General features: G+C 39.9%; 1 protein-coding gene across 8 annotated transcripts in view; it reads right to left on the bottom strand.

Moving 5' to 3' along the window:
• Positions 1 to 18586, bottom strand: part of ANKIB1 (ankyrin repeat and IBR domain containing 1) — a 199056-nt gene that overhangs the window by 148824 nt on the left and 31646 nt on the right. For 5 of the 8 annotated variants that reach the window (XM_030550545.1, XM_030550547.1, XM_030550544.1 and 2 more), the window contains one exon: positions 8147 to 8416. In XM_030550545.1, the coding sequence (XP_030406405.1) occupies positions 8147 to 8334 (188 nt within the window). In that variant the 5' untranslated portion in view covers positions 8335 to 8416. Of the gene's footprint in view, positions 1 to 8146; positions 8417 to 13294; positions 13439 to 18586 lie in introns of those variants that run through there. The other 3 variants (XM_030550546.1, XM_030550552.1, XM_030550550.1) reach the window with 3 other exon arrangements.

Below are 18586 nucleotides of genomic sequence, written 5' to 3'. Positions count from 1 at the left end.
ATGAGCAATCACTCGAAGAAGAATCATGTGTTCCAATTACAGGTATTACATCCAGAATTCACTGTGTGCACAAAAGGCCAGGCAGACAATTCTACATGCAAAGTAAGAAGTCTGGCTGAATATCTGGGTGCTAAAAAGCATCTCAAACCAGCCTTTCAGTTTGACTCTCAGAAGCTCATTTTACAGTAGTGCACAAACAATGTAGATAGTGCACAAACAGAAAAGGTCTTTTGTGACATCTGCAGAGGTATTCTAGGTTTCTTCATTTGTAGTTGATTTTCTGAATATTCTAGAAGAATTAAGGAAACTCACCTTGTCGAGATCTATTAATTGTGAGGTCAGCACAATCACTGTTAGTCAACTGATTTAGGCATGGCAAAACTGGCATTTAAATTCTAATCCTATTTCAGACAGAAGCAAAAAGGAATTAAATCAGGAACAAACCTCTGGATCCTTGTTTGAGGAGAGATTACTTTTCTACTCCTCCTACTAGCTGCTTTTTAAGTAAAAATTTATTTGATAATGAACTATAATGTGCATATATTGAGCATCATGCTGAGCAGCAATACCAAAAAGGCTTTTTTTTGGTTTTGGTGGAGCCTACTCAACCTTTTTCAGGAAAGAAATCTAAGCTTTTAAAAGAATGAACGTGGCAATGGAGACTTACCCTTCAGAGATCCAAATTCAAAAATGGCTATGACATGTTATAAAATAAAAGAATCATCAAAATGTAATGGGACCTTGCAACATATTTGTTCCAAACATCCACAATTATTTTCAGGATGGTACTGCTCTCTCATGCAGACATCAAACAGCTCCATACAATTTAAAGGGGATGGGGAAGGCAGAGAACAGAATGTTAACACTTGTTTCTGATGGTCACATGGCTCTCTTAATAGGGCCTACAATGAATACCATGACACTACAGCGAAACAAACCTCCTGTAAATTTCATCCTCTACTATACATCAGGCTGGAATAGTGGAGTTATTTATAAGTACTTTAAGTTGACAGCTAAACACAGGCCAAACAGAATGAGGAAAAAACAGCAAATTAGGTGGCAAAGAGAAGTCCTATTAGTTCAGTCTCCCCAAATTCATGTATTTTAAGACCAGAAGGGACCATGATGATGATCTAGTTTGACCTCCTGTATAACACAAGCCAAAGAACCTTATCCAATAATTCCTGCATCAAACCATTAACTTCTGTTTAAACTACAGTGTACCTTTTAGAAAAAGATCCAGACTTGATTTAAAGCTGGTTTGGTGGATTGTCCACAACTTCCGAAGCTGCAATGGTTACTTATCCTGTTAAAATTTTTCCCATTATTTCCAGCCTGAATTTATCTAGTTTCTAACCATTGCCTTTTTCTTCTAAATTAAAGAACTGCCAACAATCAGAAATCTTTTTCCCTGTAGGTCAGTGGTGGGCAACCCGCAGCCCATCAGCGTAATCCACTGGCAGACCACAAGACAGTTTGTTTACACTGACCATCCGCAGGCACAGCCACCCACAGCTTCCACTGGCTGCAGTTTGCCATTCCCGGCCAATGGGAGTTGCAGGTTGCCCAACACTGCTGTGGGTGCTTGCTGACTATTATCAAATCACCCCTTAATCTTCTCTTGGATAAACTAAGTAAAATACAGTTAAGTCTCTCACTACAAGGCATGTTTTGGAGATCCTAAATCATCTTTGTAGCCATTTTCTGAATCCTTTACAATTTATCAGCATCCTTTCTGAAGCAATGACTGCAAAACTGAACACAGTAACCAGTAATGGACTCACTAATGTCACATATTGTACCATATCATTAAGCGGATCCTGGGAATGATTGGCAGATATTGTACCAGTCCGAGAATTTTTTTTAAATTCAATAAAAATGGTACTTCAGGTGATGGCACACTAAAGCAGTCGCAATGGTAGGCAGACTCATCAATTTAAAGCAGTGAGTCTAAGGTATATAATCCTGACTACTGCACTAATATGCTCTAATTTTTAGAATGCCCTTTTCTCTTATATGCCTTTCTTTTTTTCAGGATTTTTCTTAGATCCATCTATTTTAATATAACCTATCCTATAATAGGATACATTTTTGGTACAAAAATAAAACCAGAAAATGATTGTTTTATTAGAGTATCTAGCAGAAACAAAAACACATTAAACAGTATGTACAGATTTGTCTTTAATTCTCCATTCAACTTGCTGCCAAGGCAGTGATGACAGAATTTCTACTGTGGCAGTAACTCTTCATGCATTCTATGAGTATGGGGAAGAACCACCTATTAGCCCCTGGACGAGGGGACAGATAAACAAATCAAAGTCTAAAATTTGAACACTTATCTTCATAACTCTTTAAATAACTGATTTACCGTAATTTTCTTATAAAATAATACCTACTTCTATTACTAACTGCAAAAAGAACATTTCCTCCTCAGAGCAAGCCAAATTCACACTCACTCTCTCTCGCACGCACACACACGTGCATACACATGCACGCACACACACGGGAAAAGTACTTCCTATATCAACATAACTTAGTGTGGAAGAACTTAAAAACAAAGCATATGATCAAAAATCTATGGGCCAGAATTACACTCAGGAAAAATTCTGAGAGCAGGTATAAACTATTGTTATCTTTAGGCACATTCATGCCCCCAGTCATGGCCTGTCCTGACACTGGTTTGTCCTCCAATGCAACTTCAGAGCATTTTCACAGTTCTAAATTATGCCCTGGAAGTTGGGGCAAGAAAAAAAGTGTATGGAACCACTTGCTATGCCCCCATTCTCTCAATTATCTGATGATCTCATGGGGCATCCAAAATCTTCAGATAATTAAGATGCCTGCTCTGCAAATTAGGAAGTCTCCTGTCCCTCAGTGGCAACTTTAAAACCTGCAATAGAGACTTGCACAGTTAAAGGACTACTGGCTAATTTCTCCAAGGCTCACTGATTTGGCAAAATTTGTCTACACTCAGATTTGTTGGGTATTCTCCTCCTGTTGCTGTTGCTCTAGTATTAACAATCACGGGAATGCTTCTGCAGAAAATGGCCACTGGCATTTTAAACACTTGTCTACACTGCAGCTGAGAATGAGACTCCCATCCTGAATAGATTGATCTGTGCTATTGGGGCTTGAGCTAGCACGCTAAAAATAGCAGAGTGGATATTGCTGCACCAGTGGAGGCTTGCGCCAGCAAGCCAAAATTGGACCCACAACTACAGTGTATGTACCCTATGTTGTCTGTCTATGCTCAGAGCAGGTGTAGAAGACAAAGTGTTTGAAATGCCTGTGCTTATCTACACTAGGATTTACACCAACGCTAGCACCAGTGGTGCAAAACATGTAAAATTAATAAACAACAGCAGCTCAAAATAGGCAGGACCTCATATCATCAAACCTCATTTATCCAAAATCACTGATTATCCAAAACAAGGTTATGTCTTTAGACTGTTGCAGGGGATTTCAGCTAAATTGAGATTTGAATGCAAGGGCTACCTGCCATTTGATGCCCAAGGTCAGTCAGCTCATCAGGGTGTAAGTAGAACCTTTAGTAGTCCCTCTACCTAAAAAAAAAGGTAACCTTTTGCCTTTGTTCATTGAAGTCTGTATGTTTTCCGCATGCTGGGCAGCTCAACAGTGCACAGTTCAATTTGGTAGTACCTATACTTACTTTTTTTTGTAAACTTCTCACTTTTGGTGTAGAACAGGCCCTGCATCACTGGTGCTACCATTGGTGTAAGTTCTAGTGTAGGCAGGCACAGGCATTTCAAACACCTTGTCTTATTTGTTGGTCTGTATTTTGTCTGTTTGACATAACAAAGGTCTATAAATCAATTTTAAAAGCTCTTATTAAAGAAAAATTATTATCCGAATTAAAACAGGATATATCAGGAGGACAATTGTATCCAGAGTATAACCCCAAATTATCTAAAGTCTTATGGGGGGACGGGGGTGTAGATGAAGCCTTCAACTATTTAAGGGGCTCTGTCAGGGTTCTTTCCCCACTCTGAACTCTAGGGTACTGATGTGGGGACCCGCATGAAAGCCCCCAAAGCTTATTTCTACTGGCTTAGGTTAAAACCTGGTATGCTGCCACCACCAAGTGATTTAACAAGAAACAGGAAATGACCACTTGGAGTTCCTCTTCCCTCAAAATATCCCCCCAAGCCCTTACACTCCCTTTCCTGGGGAGGATTGAGAATATCATCCTAACCAATTGGTTACAAAGTGATCAAAGACCCAAACTCCCAGGTCTTTGGACAATGAAAATAATTAGTCAGGTTCTTAAAAGAAGGATTTTATTAAAAAGAAAAGGTAAAAATCATCTCTGTAAAATCAGGATGGAAAACAACTTTACAGGGTAATCAGATTCAAAGAGCCCAGAGGACACCCCTCTAGCCTTATTTTCAGAGTTACAACAAAACAGAGATAAACCTCCCTCTAGCAAAGGTAACATTCACAAGTTGAGAAAACAAAGAAACTAATATGCCTTGCCTGGCTATTACTTACAAGTTTGAAATATGAGAGACTTGTTCAGAAAGATTTGGAAAATATGGATTGATGTCCAGTCCCTCTTAGTCCCAAGAGCGAACACCACCAAAAACAAAGAGCACAAACAAAAGCCTTCCCCCTACCCCCACAAGATTTGAAAGCATCTTGTCCCCTTATTGGTCCTTTGGGTCAGGTGTCAGCCAGGTTACCTGAGCTCCTTAACCCTTTACAGGTAAAAGGATTTTATAGTATTGTATACAGGAGGGCTGTTACCCTTCCCTTTACAGTTATGACAGGCTCAAACTAACTGGTGGCAGGATCAGCGCCATCTTAAAAGACAGACTGTAGGCTCTTTGAGGCTGGGACTTTCTTTTTGTTATGTCTTTGTACAGGACCCTTCATCCATGACTATAGGGCTCCTATGTACTACCACAATAAAAATAAATAAAAGAATAAAAAACTATTCAAGCTCTGCAACATTAAGCTATGCTTAAGTAGATAGAACTGCAGAACCATCAAGAGCTCCAGAGTTGGGAGTCTCTTAAGTTTTAAGGCACTAAAGCACCAATTCAGGGTAAACTTCCCAGGATCAACATTTCACTCAAAACTTGTCTGACCGTCAAGTTATCCAGAACTAGGGTTTGTATAATCAAAAGTTTGACAGTATAGCTAGAACAATGTTTTTAATATTAACTTTAATTTTTAGTAAATTGAGTGCTAATAAAAGGTGTCAGATTCTTTTCACAATGCCAGAGTGACTCTTTATTCAGTGTTGCTGGAGTGGATTTTACTGCTCCAACAAGTCTAGTAGACTCTTATAATTCATAGGTTTGGCATTACAATACTTTTCTTTTAAATACAAATTGCAGTGTACTTATGATTTTGCAATTCCTTATTACAAGTTACACACAAATACTCAACTCTTTCCATACTGATAGTGATAATTTTGTTCCATTGCTATATTCCTTGGGGGAATTCTGCACCAGAAAATTAAAAATTCTGTGCACAATATTTTAGAATTCTGCAAAATTCTGCATATTTTATTTGTCAAAATAACACAATATAATCATGCCAGGTTCAATTATTTTCGTAATTTATTTCAAAACACCAATCAGCAAGTATGTCTATAACAATACAGACAACAACAAAGATACCCTCTCTCTACTCCTGGGATAATCTGTGAAAGTGCTAGAGGGGGGTTTTGTTGGGTGCTGGAGGGAGCTGCACTGGGCTCCCTTTGGCCCAGACTCCCACCCTGTTTTCCCTTCACTCAGAGCCCAACGCGAAGCCAAACATCCACACTCCCTTCCCCCCATAGCCCAGTTACAGGCTCCACTCTGCACAGCTTCATTATAGTCCCACTGGGGGATGCGGTGTGATCCCCGCCCTCCCTCACCCCTTGTGAGAGCCAGAACAGCTGGCCAAATGAGGATCAGGCCTGGCAGCCAGAGCGCGCACAGCCACAGGGCCTGCATTCCCACCAAGATGGGCACTTCACTCACTGCATGGCTATGGCCCACACACCGCCTCTTTCAATAAGGGCATGCCGGGAACTGCAATCCGTCTGTGCCTCCTTCACAGGCATACTGCAAGCAGGGATGTTTGGCTCTACTGGGTCCAGCGACCCTTAGTGGTAGCTGTAGTAAGAGGAGGCCCTAAGATGTAAACCTTGGTATCAGAGGCCTGGTATGAGGCCTGAGGCCTGAACTAAAATAATGGCCAAGACTTTGCTAATATAAAGCAAAGTGAAGCTGTGAGCCAGAGGCAGGCCCTGCTCACAGAAGCTGGCAAGGAAAGGGCTGATGCTGCAAGAAGATACGTACCTTAAAAGGTACTGAACACTAGAGATCAGAACGTTCACATACTTGCACATTCCACACAGATAACAAGGAACAGTCTGACCCATCCCAATGACAGGGGCAAAAGGGTAATATGATGGATAGGGTTGTTTTGATCGAACCAACATGTACAAGGTGAGAGGCGGCACCTTACTATGTAGAGGGGCTGTACCTTGCTACGTAGAAGGGTTGTACCTCCATACGTCAGGAGTGATGTGTAACTTGTTTGTACCTGTGTATAAGAATGCATCCTTGGGGCGACGTCTTTGTCCGGCCGGGGGGGCAGTGGAAAGTCCCATCACTGACTGAGCTGAGCCTATTGACCGTGGGCACATATTAGTAGTATGCCCCGTAGAGTAACAATCTAGGGGGAACTATCGTTGTGTCCAATATGGCAATAAACCTGGCCGACGTGCCTTCGTACCTTACTAGACTCTGTGGTCATTGGGGGTTCTCTTCGGGTCTGCTGTTTCAGCTATCTGCGCAGAGCTGGGGCAGCACACAGAAGGAACACACGCATGCAGCCAAGTGATACCACAAGGAGAGAGCAGAGCACCACACTGGTAGCTTCTGACAACAGTGGCCAGCAACTCTGCAATGCCAAATTGGGCGGGGAGGGAGTGGTGGGACAGAGAGATCAAATTCTGCGCAAATTCTGCACTGCACAGTGATGCAGAATTCCCTCAGGACTAATTGTAGGATACCGTGTTTATCATCATTACACAAAATGCAAAAATTCAAACTGTCTGAACTTTATATGAATATGTGTATGTATTTGCCCCATCTGCAGTAAAATTAGCTGATGCTCCTTGCAGAACATATCAATATAGCATTACATTTTTTAGATTATCATCTTATTCACACAATGAGGGTCTGGAAAGAGGTTCCACAACCAGCATTTAAGCCATGTTCATAACATCTTAACTGAGCTCCCAAAGAAAATATTGGATAGTGAATTTTAGCAGGTAAATAATTAAGTGGCTGACAAAGAGAGAGATACAAAGATGTTCTGAAAGAGAATCTTGTCCCATGAGACATGGATATCAGTCCAAGTACTGTAGCACACAGATCAGTTTTCCAAACCAAAGAAACATTTTACACAAAAAAAATTTGAAGCCTGATTTGTTAAACAACAACAAAAAAGGGAAAGTACTCTGTAAGCGGACACAGAAGGAGTTAGACAACAAACACTAATACACTTTCTACTAAAAAGCCTATATATCAAAAATGCAACTGTAGTCTGAATCACAAAAGCTCTTGCTACAGTGGTCATCTTTGGCATAAAGAGTAACTGATAACTGTAAAGTAAAAAATTCAACTTCAGAAGGCATGTTTAAAGCACAAATGAATGATCAGAAAAACCAGAAAATTTTAGATAAAGATGATAGTACATTGGGTACAGAGTTACAAAGGGCTACTAAAAAAATTAATTTTTAAGTGTGTAGAAAAGCTTTTTTAATTTTTTTTAATTTTTTTTTTTTTATAAAGGCTTGTAATAAGACACCTCAGGAAGCAAGCTGTTTTTATTCTAACACACTTTTATGCCTGAAATAAATGTAAGAAAAAAAATAAAGATCAGTTAAAACTAAACATTTCCCAAGTATAAAAAACACGTTCTTTATCATATAAATGTGTCACAACAGGTTATTTTGCATATTTTATTATAATCTGAACATTTTAAAATTTATACACAAAATACAAATTAAAATGTTCACCAATGACCTACCCACAAAGTAAGATTTATAAATCTATCTAAACTTCTTTCATTTGTGAGAGCAACTATTAAATATGTTAACAAATCACATAGTAATACTCACCCTAGTATTCGGTTCATTCCATGCCTAGCAGCATAATGTAATGGAGTATTGTGCTGATAGAGTTCCCCATAAGAAGTATTTGGATCGAGAGATTCTTTTAGTTGAGGGTTGCTCTCATATATTTGGCAGGCCAGATTTTCATCTCCATTTATAAGTGCTTTGCGGAATTTGGTGGTAGTATTTCCCATGTTGTTATTCTAGTAAATAATGGCACTATTTTCCTTTCCCTTTCAGCCACTCATTTTATGAGTCCGCAACATGTTGCACATCCTAAAAAAAATAAAGAATAAAAAAATAAAGTTATATATTCATTTCAAATGCTGTTGTAAACCATCTTAAAGAAATCTGTCCAGAATTCAACCTATTGCAAACATGTATCTGAACAATTGCTTAAGGCAAGTAAACTCTGAGGTGCATTATCAAAGTCCTTCTATGAATAGTTACCAATTTCCCTGAGTCACTAATTCTACATAGATTAACTATTCCCCTGTTAAACTATAACATATTTCCACATAATCGTGTGGAAAATGTTTTTACAATACACACACTTTGAACTTGGATTGTTCTATTAAAAATATATATATAAAAAACACTTCCTCCTGGCATATACCACTTTGCAATAGAAAACAAAGACAGACTTAGAATTGCAATATTTATAAGTGATTGCAAAGTTAACTTATTAAAATCCACGTAAAATTGTTAAACAAAATGGAGGGATGACAGAAATGTTTCACAAGTATGCAAGAAATTATGCTGTAGGTAGAAGTTTAGTCAAAGAAAAGCACACCAAAATGAGCTTGAACCACCTGTTTTTGTAGCTGTGTGCAATCAGCACATTTCTGTGCCATAGGTTATTATACTCCAGAGTACTATTCACCACAGCCCTTCCCCAAAAGTTCTGCCGGGCAGGATGGTTTTAAATTATGTTCAGAGCACCACAGTAGCCTTGCTGGTGAAAGATGACTTGGGAAGTCTGCTGGGCTCCCCCGTCTATGGCCAGAACCATCTGACTGGGGACTGAGCTAGCCACTTGCAAGTTGTCCAGAGGAATGGAGTTATTCTGGTGACTTGTGACACCATAACCCACCTCCAGGTAGACCTTCCACCACCATTGAGCTCTTGGTTACACAGGCTAATCCAAGCCCAAACTCTTAAGTAATGTAATTTGTTTTGCATAGACTTTTGTCCCTCTCAACCATCTCTCTATTTTAAAAGATCAACGTGTGTGTGTGTGCGTATATATATATATATATATATTTGTAAGAATACTAATATTTTGATTTTGGGAGTGATGATGCCCATCAGGATGAACTACAGCAAAATGAACATATTGAAAGTTATGCAGAAGTATTTGCATCCTAAGAACTCCAAGATGTCAAGCTATATTTCATAAATATACAAAGGAAAAAAAATGTAGCTACTTCTTCCCTCCAGTGCTACCGAACACGAGGGAGCTAAAAGACATCCCTGCTTTAGCTTTGTCATAAACAGATAGCTAAGGGTTAATGTCTCTTTCACCTGAAACACCTGACCAGAGGACCAATCAGGAAACCGGATTTTTTCAACTTTGGGTGGAGGGAAGTTTGTGTCTGAGGTCTTTGTTTTCTGGCTGCCTGCTTTCTCTGAGCTTTGGAGAAGTAGTTCTGTTTTCTAATCTTCTGGTTTTAAGTGTAAGGACAAAGAGATCAGATAGTAAGTTATATGGTTTCTTTTCTTTGGTATTTGCATGAATATAAGTGCTGGAGTGCTTTGATTTGTATTCTTTTTGAATAAGGCTGTTTATTCAATATTCTTTTAAGCAATCGACCCTGTGTTGTGTCACCTTAATACAGAGAGACCATTTGTATTTTTTCTTTCTTTTTTTATAAAGCTTTCTTTTAAGACCTGTTGAAGTTGTTCTTTACTCCAGGGAAATTGAGTCTGTACTCACCAGGGAATTGGTGGGAGGAAAAAATCAGGGGAGATCTGTGTGTGGGTTGGATTTGCTAGCCTGATTTTGCATTCCCTCTGGGGGAATAGGAAAGTCCTTTTTGTTTCCAGGATTGGGAACGGAGAGGGGGAGTCACTCTGTGTAGTTTCACAGAGCTTGTGTCTGTGTATCTCTCCAGGAGCACCTGGAGGGGGGGAGGGAAAAAGGATTATTTCCCTTTGTTGTGAGACTCAAGGGATTTGGGTCTTGGGGTCCCCAGGGAAGGTTTTTCAGGGGGACCAGAGTGCCCCAAAACACTCTAATTTTTTGGGTGGTGGCAGCAAGTACCAGGTCCAAGCTGGTAATTAAGCTTGGAGGTTTTCATGCTAACCCCCATATTTTGGACGCTAAGGTCCAAATCTGGGACTAAGGTTATAACAAACTTGGAGCCAGATTTAAAAATTTTTTTAAACAAAACATTCTAATGTGTGTGTATATATTATAGGTGCAGCTGGCAGAGATGCCTGTAGTAACGTGGTCCAACATTTTTAATTGTAAGGCCAACCTACAAGTTGCTTATAACTTCACCAAACTTTAATCATTTAGGTATCTGCCTCCGGTCAAATTTTTTTTTAATATTTTAGCAAAAATGGTTCAGCCTGAGAACAAGGTTACTGAAAATCACATTGCTTTTCCAACATCAAAAATTCTTACAACAGTTTCATTGAGATGCTGTACTCAGCTTCCATATTTTGGAGCAGAGACTTCAAATATGGTGAAGGGGTTGCCCTGAGTTCAGAGAAGCGTCTGCCGCCATCCAAAATGTAGCTAATCGAGGTCAATACTGCACCACCACTTGGATGGATCTCAACAAGCTACATCAAGGTAAAAAAAACTACCTGTACTTTGTCTCTGCTATTTTGATGTAAAATCCTAGCAATCTCATTGTTAAAAACAGCTTCTTTTTTTTTCCAGTGAAGACGTACAGTCCTCCTTGTCTCCCTGACCACTCGCATCCCCAGCCCAGCCCATCCTACAAATAAAGGCTCATGAAGGATAGGCGACAGAGAGAGTTACGCTCAAGTTGTCAGAGATCCAGCGCTTCCAAGCTCTTGAAAAAAGGCAGTTGTTTCCATTAATAAAGCTCCAGTTCACAAGAAGGGAGCCACTGGTTTAATATCAAGCTTCACTTACCCACAGCCATGCAATCATGGAGAGAACTATGGACCACGTAATTGTGAAAAACAAACCAATCCTATAGAGTGAGTAAAACACATGAACATATCACCAACAAATAAAGTGATTTTTTAGGTCTGCTTTGTTGTTAAGATGAGAGTGGATGTGAACTGTGCATAGTAGAGGTTCCAAAAGAAAACTGATGAGTGGAGTGTTGAATAAATTAAATTGTTTATTTCCTTGCTTGTTACAATTTGCTCTAGTGGGATATTCAGTCTAGCAACTATAATTAGGTTAAGTATCAGAGGGGTAGCCGTGTTAGTCTGGATCTGTGAAAAGCGACCAAGAGTCCTGTGGTACCTTATAGACTAACAGACGTATTGAAGCATAAGCTTTCATGGGTGAATACTCACTTCATCTGACAAAATGAGTATTCACCCACGAAAGCTTATGCTCCAATATGTCTGTTAGTCTATAGGGTGCCACAAGACTCTTTGTCGCTATAATTAGGTTATTGATGGTTTTGTCCTACTATACACCCATATCCACCCAAAAAATAGCTTAAGTCCCCAAAATTTATTTACTTGAAGGCATGCCACAGGCTCAGTCCTCAACTAGTCTCACTTCTTTTTGTCTACCTCTTATCCTTTTGTCTAGTCAAAATAAAAATCTTACTTAGGAGCCTGGTCTACATTTCATTGATGTTATGGAAGAACAGTACTTCCATAACGATGGGATTTTTCCCCGTGAGCTTTTCAGGTGTGAAAGATTAGCAGCAGTGATGGGAAATTTTAGGGAGAAAATGTTAATGTACATCGTTTAAATGCCAGCTACCATTATTTCAACATCATCCCTATAGTATTTCTATTCCTTATGTCAGTGAAGTGCAAAAAGTGATAACCCATCTTGGGCCAGATATAGTATGATGTGCAGTGAGATACTGCACAATGCTCATATTGTACAGATAAGTGCAATATATCACCTCATTAAAATGAAAAGTGCACTGAAAAACATGCATTTTATCCTCCTCAAAATTACTTAAAGAAAAGTTGTAATGGTTCTTCATCCAGAGAACAAGACATTATTTAAAAGTGAAAATATTTTGGTTTAACATTTTACCTTAAGGATGAGGCAGTTGAGTAAAGTAATAATTCTTCTGAATTTCTGCATAGGTGGGTGCAACATCCTCACCCCTAATATTACACTCATTCCGGTACACCAGGTCATTAGAAAAATACAAAATGCCTTTCAAAAACTGCAAGTTGTCAGCAACCTGATAATCTGTCAAAGCATCGTACTTCTGTTCAGATTACTGAACTTTTAGTTACTGTCACATGGAGAGATCTCTTTCCCTTTATTAGCTCCAGCTGAACATTTTCAGGGTAAGCTTCTCTTTTGTCAGTTTGAAGAGACTGATCTAATCTTAAACAAAATGACAGGGCGGCAACTATTACAACCTTGGCAGTATTTCCTTACATTTTCTTCTGCCTAAGCCAGGAGGTGAAAATATCACTAATACCCCTCTACCTTAATGTAACACTGCCCTTGGGAGCCAAAAAATCTTACCGTGTTATAGGTGAAAACACGTTATATTGAACTTGCTTTGATCCACTGGAGTGAGCAGCCCCGCCCCCTCGAAGCACTGCTTTACCGTATTTTATCCAAATTCGTGTTATATCGGGTGGCGTTATATCAAGGTAGCAGTGTATTTTAAAGCAAAAAGAATTTTGACATTTTACTGGAGTAATACAGATTTCACACAAAAAGTGCATGACTGTTCTAGCATTTTAAATTGTCAATATCGTAGCCTCAAAAAGAAATTAAAACCTTTTAAAATGTTCTCAGGAATAACTTTTAATATATTACAGAATTTAGTTAAATATACAATGCTCTTTATACTGATGTGACTCAAAGTACTTTATAAAATGAGCTAAATACTGCTAGTGCAATGAAGCATCTACTGTACAATGGCTCACAACTGAATAATACTGCTCTTCCACCAGTACTGCACTATCCACACTAGGTATGAACCCAAGTCCTAGTGAGAAGTGTGAAATACCTACCAGCCCATGCTCAGAGGAAATAAGCAACTGTTAGCTATATTAGATATCTTCCATTCTTATATGCAGTGTTGTTATTGCCATGTTGGTCCCAGGATGGGTGCTGTACGCAGTGGTCAGAGGGTTATAAATGGTGAGACCTCTGGGGATGATGTTTTGTTTCTTGCATTTGCACTGAAAGTAGATGTCACTGTTAAGTTTTGCGTCAGGTTGTGGAGTTTCCCTTTCATACAGCAAAATTAATTATGTTCCATTGTTGTAGCTCTGTTGGTCCAATAAAAGATATTATCACATCCACCTTGTTTCAGCTATATATGGGGTCAGCAACCTTTCAGAAGTGGTGTGCCGAGTCTTCATTCATTCACTCTAATTTAAGGTTTTGTGTGCCAGTAATACATTTTAACGTTCTTAGAAGGTCTCTTTCTATAAGTCTATAATATATAACTAAACTATAGTTGTATGTAAAGTAAATAAGGTTTTCAAAATGTTTAAGAAGATTCATTTAAAATTAAATATCGGCAGAGCCCCCCGGACCGGTGGCCAGGACCGAGGCACTGTGAGTGCCACTGAAAATCAGCTCGAGTGCCACCTTCGGCACCCATGCCACAGGTTGCCTACCTCTGAGCTATATTATTAGAGTCAGTAATAACAATGACAGACTAACAACTATTGACTAAAAAGAGTATCAATATACAATCACAGAACTGGAAGGGAACTTGAGTGGTCATCTAGTCCAGTCCCCTGCACTGTGACAGGACTAAGTATTATCTAGACCATTCCTGACAGGTGTTAGTCTAACCTGCTCTTAAAAATTTCCAGTGATGGAGATTCCATAACCTCCCTAGGCAATTTATTCCAGTGCTTAACGAGCCTGACAGTTAGGAAGTTTTTCCTAATATCCAGCCTAAACCACTCTTGTTGCAATTTAAGCCCATTGCTTCTTGTCCTATCCTCAGAGGTTAAGAAAAACAATTTTTCTTCCCTCTCCTTGTAACAACCTTTTATGTATTTGAAAATTGTTATGTCCCCTCTCAGTCTTCTCTTCTCCAGACTAAATAAATACAGTTTTTTCAATCTTCCCTCACAGAATTACTTCTCGTGTCTTGTTACAATACTCCTCCTAATACATCCCAGAAGGCTATTCACTTTTTTTGCAACAGCATTATACTGTTGACTCATATTTAGCTTGTGGGCCACTATGACACCCAGATCCCTTTCCGCAGTACTCCTTCCTAGATAGTCATTTCCCATTTTGTGTGTGCGCAACTGATTGTTCCTTCCTAAATGGAGTACTTTGCATTTGTCCTTTTTGAATTTCATCCTAGTTACTTCAGACCATTTCTCCAGTTCGTCCAGATCATTTTGAATTTTAATCCTATCCTCCAAAGCACTTGAAACCCCTCCCAAGTGTGGTGTTGTCCCCAAACTTTATAAGTATACTCTTTAAGCCATTATCTAAATAATTGATGAAGATATTGAACAGAACTGGACCCAGAACTGATCCCTGTGGGACCACATTTATCCCCTTCCAGCATGACTGTGAACCATTGATAACTATTTTCTGGGAATGGTATAGGAAAATCATCAGTATCATAAGATTCACATATTAACTTCTGCCTTAAACAGTCAAGAGCAACAGGTCAACTAGGGCGGGGATCCTCTTATAAGAAGCATCTCTAGGATGGTAGTTCTCAACCTTTCCAGACTACCATATCCCTTTCAAGAATCTGATTTGTCTTGTGTACCCTAAGTTTCACCTCATTTAACAACTTGGGCTTCGGCTTTCTGCCCTAGCGAGTCTGGCCCTGGCGACCCCATTAAAACAAACTCACTCACAGTTTGAGAAACACTAGTATAAGTCTATAGGACAGTATAAACACATCACTGTCTGTATGAAATTTTAGTTTGTACTGACTTCACTAATGCTTTTTACATAGCCTGTGGTAAAACTAGGCAGATATCTAGAGGAATTGATGTACCCCCTGGAAGACCGCTGCATATCTCCAGGGGTATTGTTCAGCCAGAAGATGATACGTGAGGATTGTTTCCTCCCCCGCTCAATTTATGCAAAGGTGAAATTGCTAACACTCAAGGCCAGGCCCAGATGGGACTATGTAACCAGTCAATATGACCACTGTGACTTAAAGAAGGGATTCTGTGGAATAGTGAGAAGGTGGTATGATGCTCCCCCAGGGTTCCCAAGATTGTGAGGCACCTCCCCATCACCTCTCCTTAGCATTAATCAACACCCTGAAACCAACTGCCTCTGACAACATAAGCACCGCCTTTCAGGCCTCCACAGACCTCACTCTCTCTGCACAGGTAATGACAGGCACACACCTACCCCCAAATGCTTGGAGCATTCTCTGCAACGCTCAGTCTCTCATACACTAAACACTCAGAGTTACTAGGGCTGCTATTCCCAGATGAACAGCACACACCAGCTTGTAAGAGTTAACTCTCACTCAACACTACTTAACACACAGCACTGAGATCTATTTATAGTGAAAATAAGAATACGTTTATTATTGACTAGAGATTCAGTACATAGTGAGTTAGGATACTGGAAACAAAAATATAAAACAAAATAATAATACTCTTTCTAGAGACGAGAGACGTATATCTCATCCAAAGTCCTCTTCAGCATTTTCAACCAAGAGTATCTGAGACTCATTTTCACGAATGTAAGTGCGCGGTCTAATTCCTCTATGCAAGATAAAGGGGTGCCTTAACTTCTAGAAATATCCCCAAAGTTCATTGTCTTTGCTCACAGACAGGATAATCCTACATAGCTTGTTTTTTGCAGTGTGCTCCTTTTGTATGGACTTCACATCTCTTTGTTAGCATTTGTAAACGTGATGTACATGGGCAACCATTGTACGAGCTTACAATGCTTAATTTACATCTGAACAGAGAGATAGGTGAATACACATCTCTTGTCTGACAGAAAATCTGTTTTTCATCTCTGCTGGCGACAAATACCCATGATCCAGACTCTTAAGAACATATTTTCAGCACATATACACAAAACTCCTTGCACAGTATCTGTACATACATTTCACAAAGATATTAATAACCAGTGTGACACCACCTTTCATTTGAGACCTCACATGACATTATTTGGTGAACCAGACTGAACATCCCAGAACCAGGATATTCCTGTACCTCCTTGCCAGTTGGCATTAAGAGGTTCTTGGGTCACAGATGGGATAAGCAGTACAGAGCTGCAAGGGATAGCAAACTCAGGGACATGGTTTAGCCAAGCAGGTTAGAAAGAAAAAGAGAACAGAGAACCAGCCTTGGGGAAAACTGTTAGGAGGAAAAGCAAGCATGAAGACACACAAATGGCTATTGGAGAAAACAGAAAGGCCAAGACAGATCCAGAGAACTGGAATAAGAAACCAAAAAGGGGTGGGAGAAGGAGATGCACATATGCATTATAAGCCCTGTCTTGACATGGTCCAGGGTGTCTTTTTCAGTTTGTGTTAACTCAGTCAACTTAGCTTAACATGACTTAAAAACCCCATTAAGAGACAGGCAAATGTTTGAAGTTGTAGTATCTAGCCATACTGGAGCATAAGGAAGAGCCTATAATCCAACATGGACATCTAACAACTCCATACATGATAACCTGCACATTAAAGGGATTTTTAATATTAAGCTAACAGTTCAAAAACACAGCCCTTTTGCCTGTCAGGACATATTCTTATAGAGCAGGGAAGCCCAAACTTACTGGTCCTCCAAGCCATATATGACAATCTTCAGAAGTTTAATAGCCAGGGCACATCTGCTGGGAGTTGGAGGTTGGGGAACCCTATGGGAGGCACCTGACAAGGCTCAGGGCTTCAGCCCCGAGCCCTGGCATGAGCGCCACGCTGGGCAGAAGTCCCGAGACCCCCTTCCCCGGTGGGCAGAAGACCCTATTGCACCACCCTGCTGCAAGGCAGAGGTTCTGAGCTCCCCACTCCCACCCTCAGTCTGGTAGGTGGAGAAGGACTCTGCAAACCACACTTTAATGGTAAAAGAGCCACATGTGGCTTGTGAGTCACAGTTTAGCCATCCCTGTAATAGTGCAAAAACAACAATGGCTCTGATAATGAAGAGCTACTCACGTGAAAGACCCTCCAGCAAATAGTCTAAAAAACTCCTCAAACATACAGTAAAAGTCTAAATGTGTTCATGCAGCAGGAGTCCCACAGATTCAGGAAGCCAGCAGTTAGGCCAGGGCCACTGTGAATCTACTAGAAAGGCCTAGTCTGTGGTTCTCATCATGTAATGTGTGTATTACTGGTGGTATGTGAACTGTATCAGAAAGCATGTGGCAACCACTGGCTTAAGGTATCTCTTCAAGGCATATTGTAGGGATATAAAAAAAAGATGCTAACAGTGATTCCCTCAAGTGACAGTGATCCCCCAGTTTCACCAAGTACAAAAATCTTGTAGTTCTTATGTTAAAACTTGTAAGCTCCTGTCTGCAGAAAACACTGATTGTATTTGTCCTGTGAAAGATACTCTATTACTATGTAAAACTTACAAACAAGTTAATTGACTTTGTTCTCGAAGTAAAAACACTATGCCAGCCTTAAGCTGTAATTGATACAATGTAAACAAACAGAGCCCCACCCTCTGTGATTACAGACACCACAAAAGTGGTGGAGACAGTAAATTAAAATATGGTTAAAATATGGAATGTATGTTGATGAATGTTTGATGTACGTGAATGGTTAGGGAGGTGCCAACCTGGAAAGGATCCGTCGGCCGAAGAATGTGTCAAGTGGACCACCAGACAACCCCTGGAGGGTAAACTGGGATCCACCTCAAACACCTGGAAGAAATGTGCCACTTTAAACAGTGTGGAGCCACCAGGAATGTGCCATCTGCTGATTAAGCCAACAATAGCAGGATGAAACGGTTCCCATAGACTAACATAGGAATTACTTCCTATAAAAACGGACTCTAAAAACTGAGGACTTCGAGCCTCTGGTTCTGCAGCCAATCTCCAGGAGCATCAGGTGCATCTGACGCAGACTCAGCTCCATCCTCATGACCAAGATACCTGGCCAGTAACTTGCATGAGCAACGCCTAGGCTGGTAACTGTAACACCTATACAGAACCTGAATGAATGATTGTGTAAATGAATGTGTGTGTGTGTGTGTGTGTGTGTGTGTGTGTGTGTGTGTGTGTGTGTGTGTGTGTGTGTGTGTGTGTGTGTGTGTATAAGGAATAAGTAGTAATAGGAATTAGTCAAACAACGTTGTTTACTTTTGTCTTTTGCTTTAGTATATTTACAATAA

This window comes from Gopherus evgoodei, chromosome 2, assembly GCF_007399415.2.
Source record: "Gopherus evgoodei ecotype Sinaloan lineage chromosome 2, rGopEvg1_v1.p, whole genome shotgun sequence".
Taxonomy (NCBI): Eukaryota; Metazoa; Chordata; order Testudines; family Testudinidae; genus Gopherus; species Gopherus evgoodei.
The sequence above is the reverse complement of the archived record's forward strand: the minus strand, read 5'-3'. Positions and strand labels throughout refer to the sequence as shown.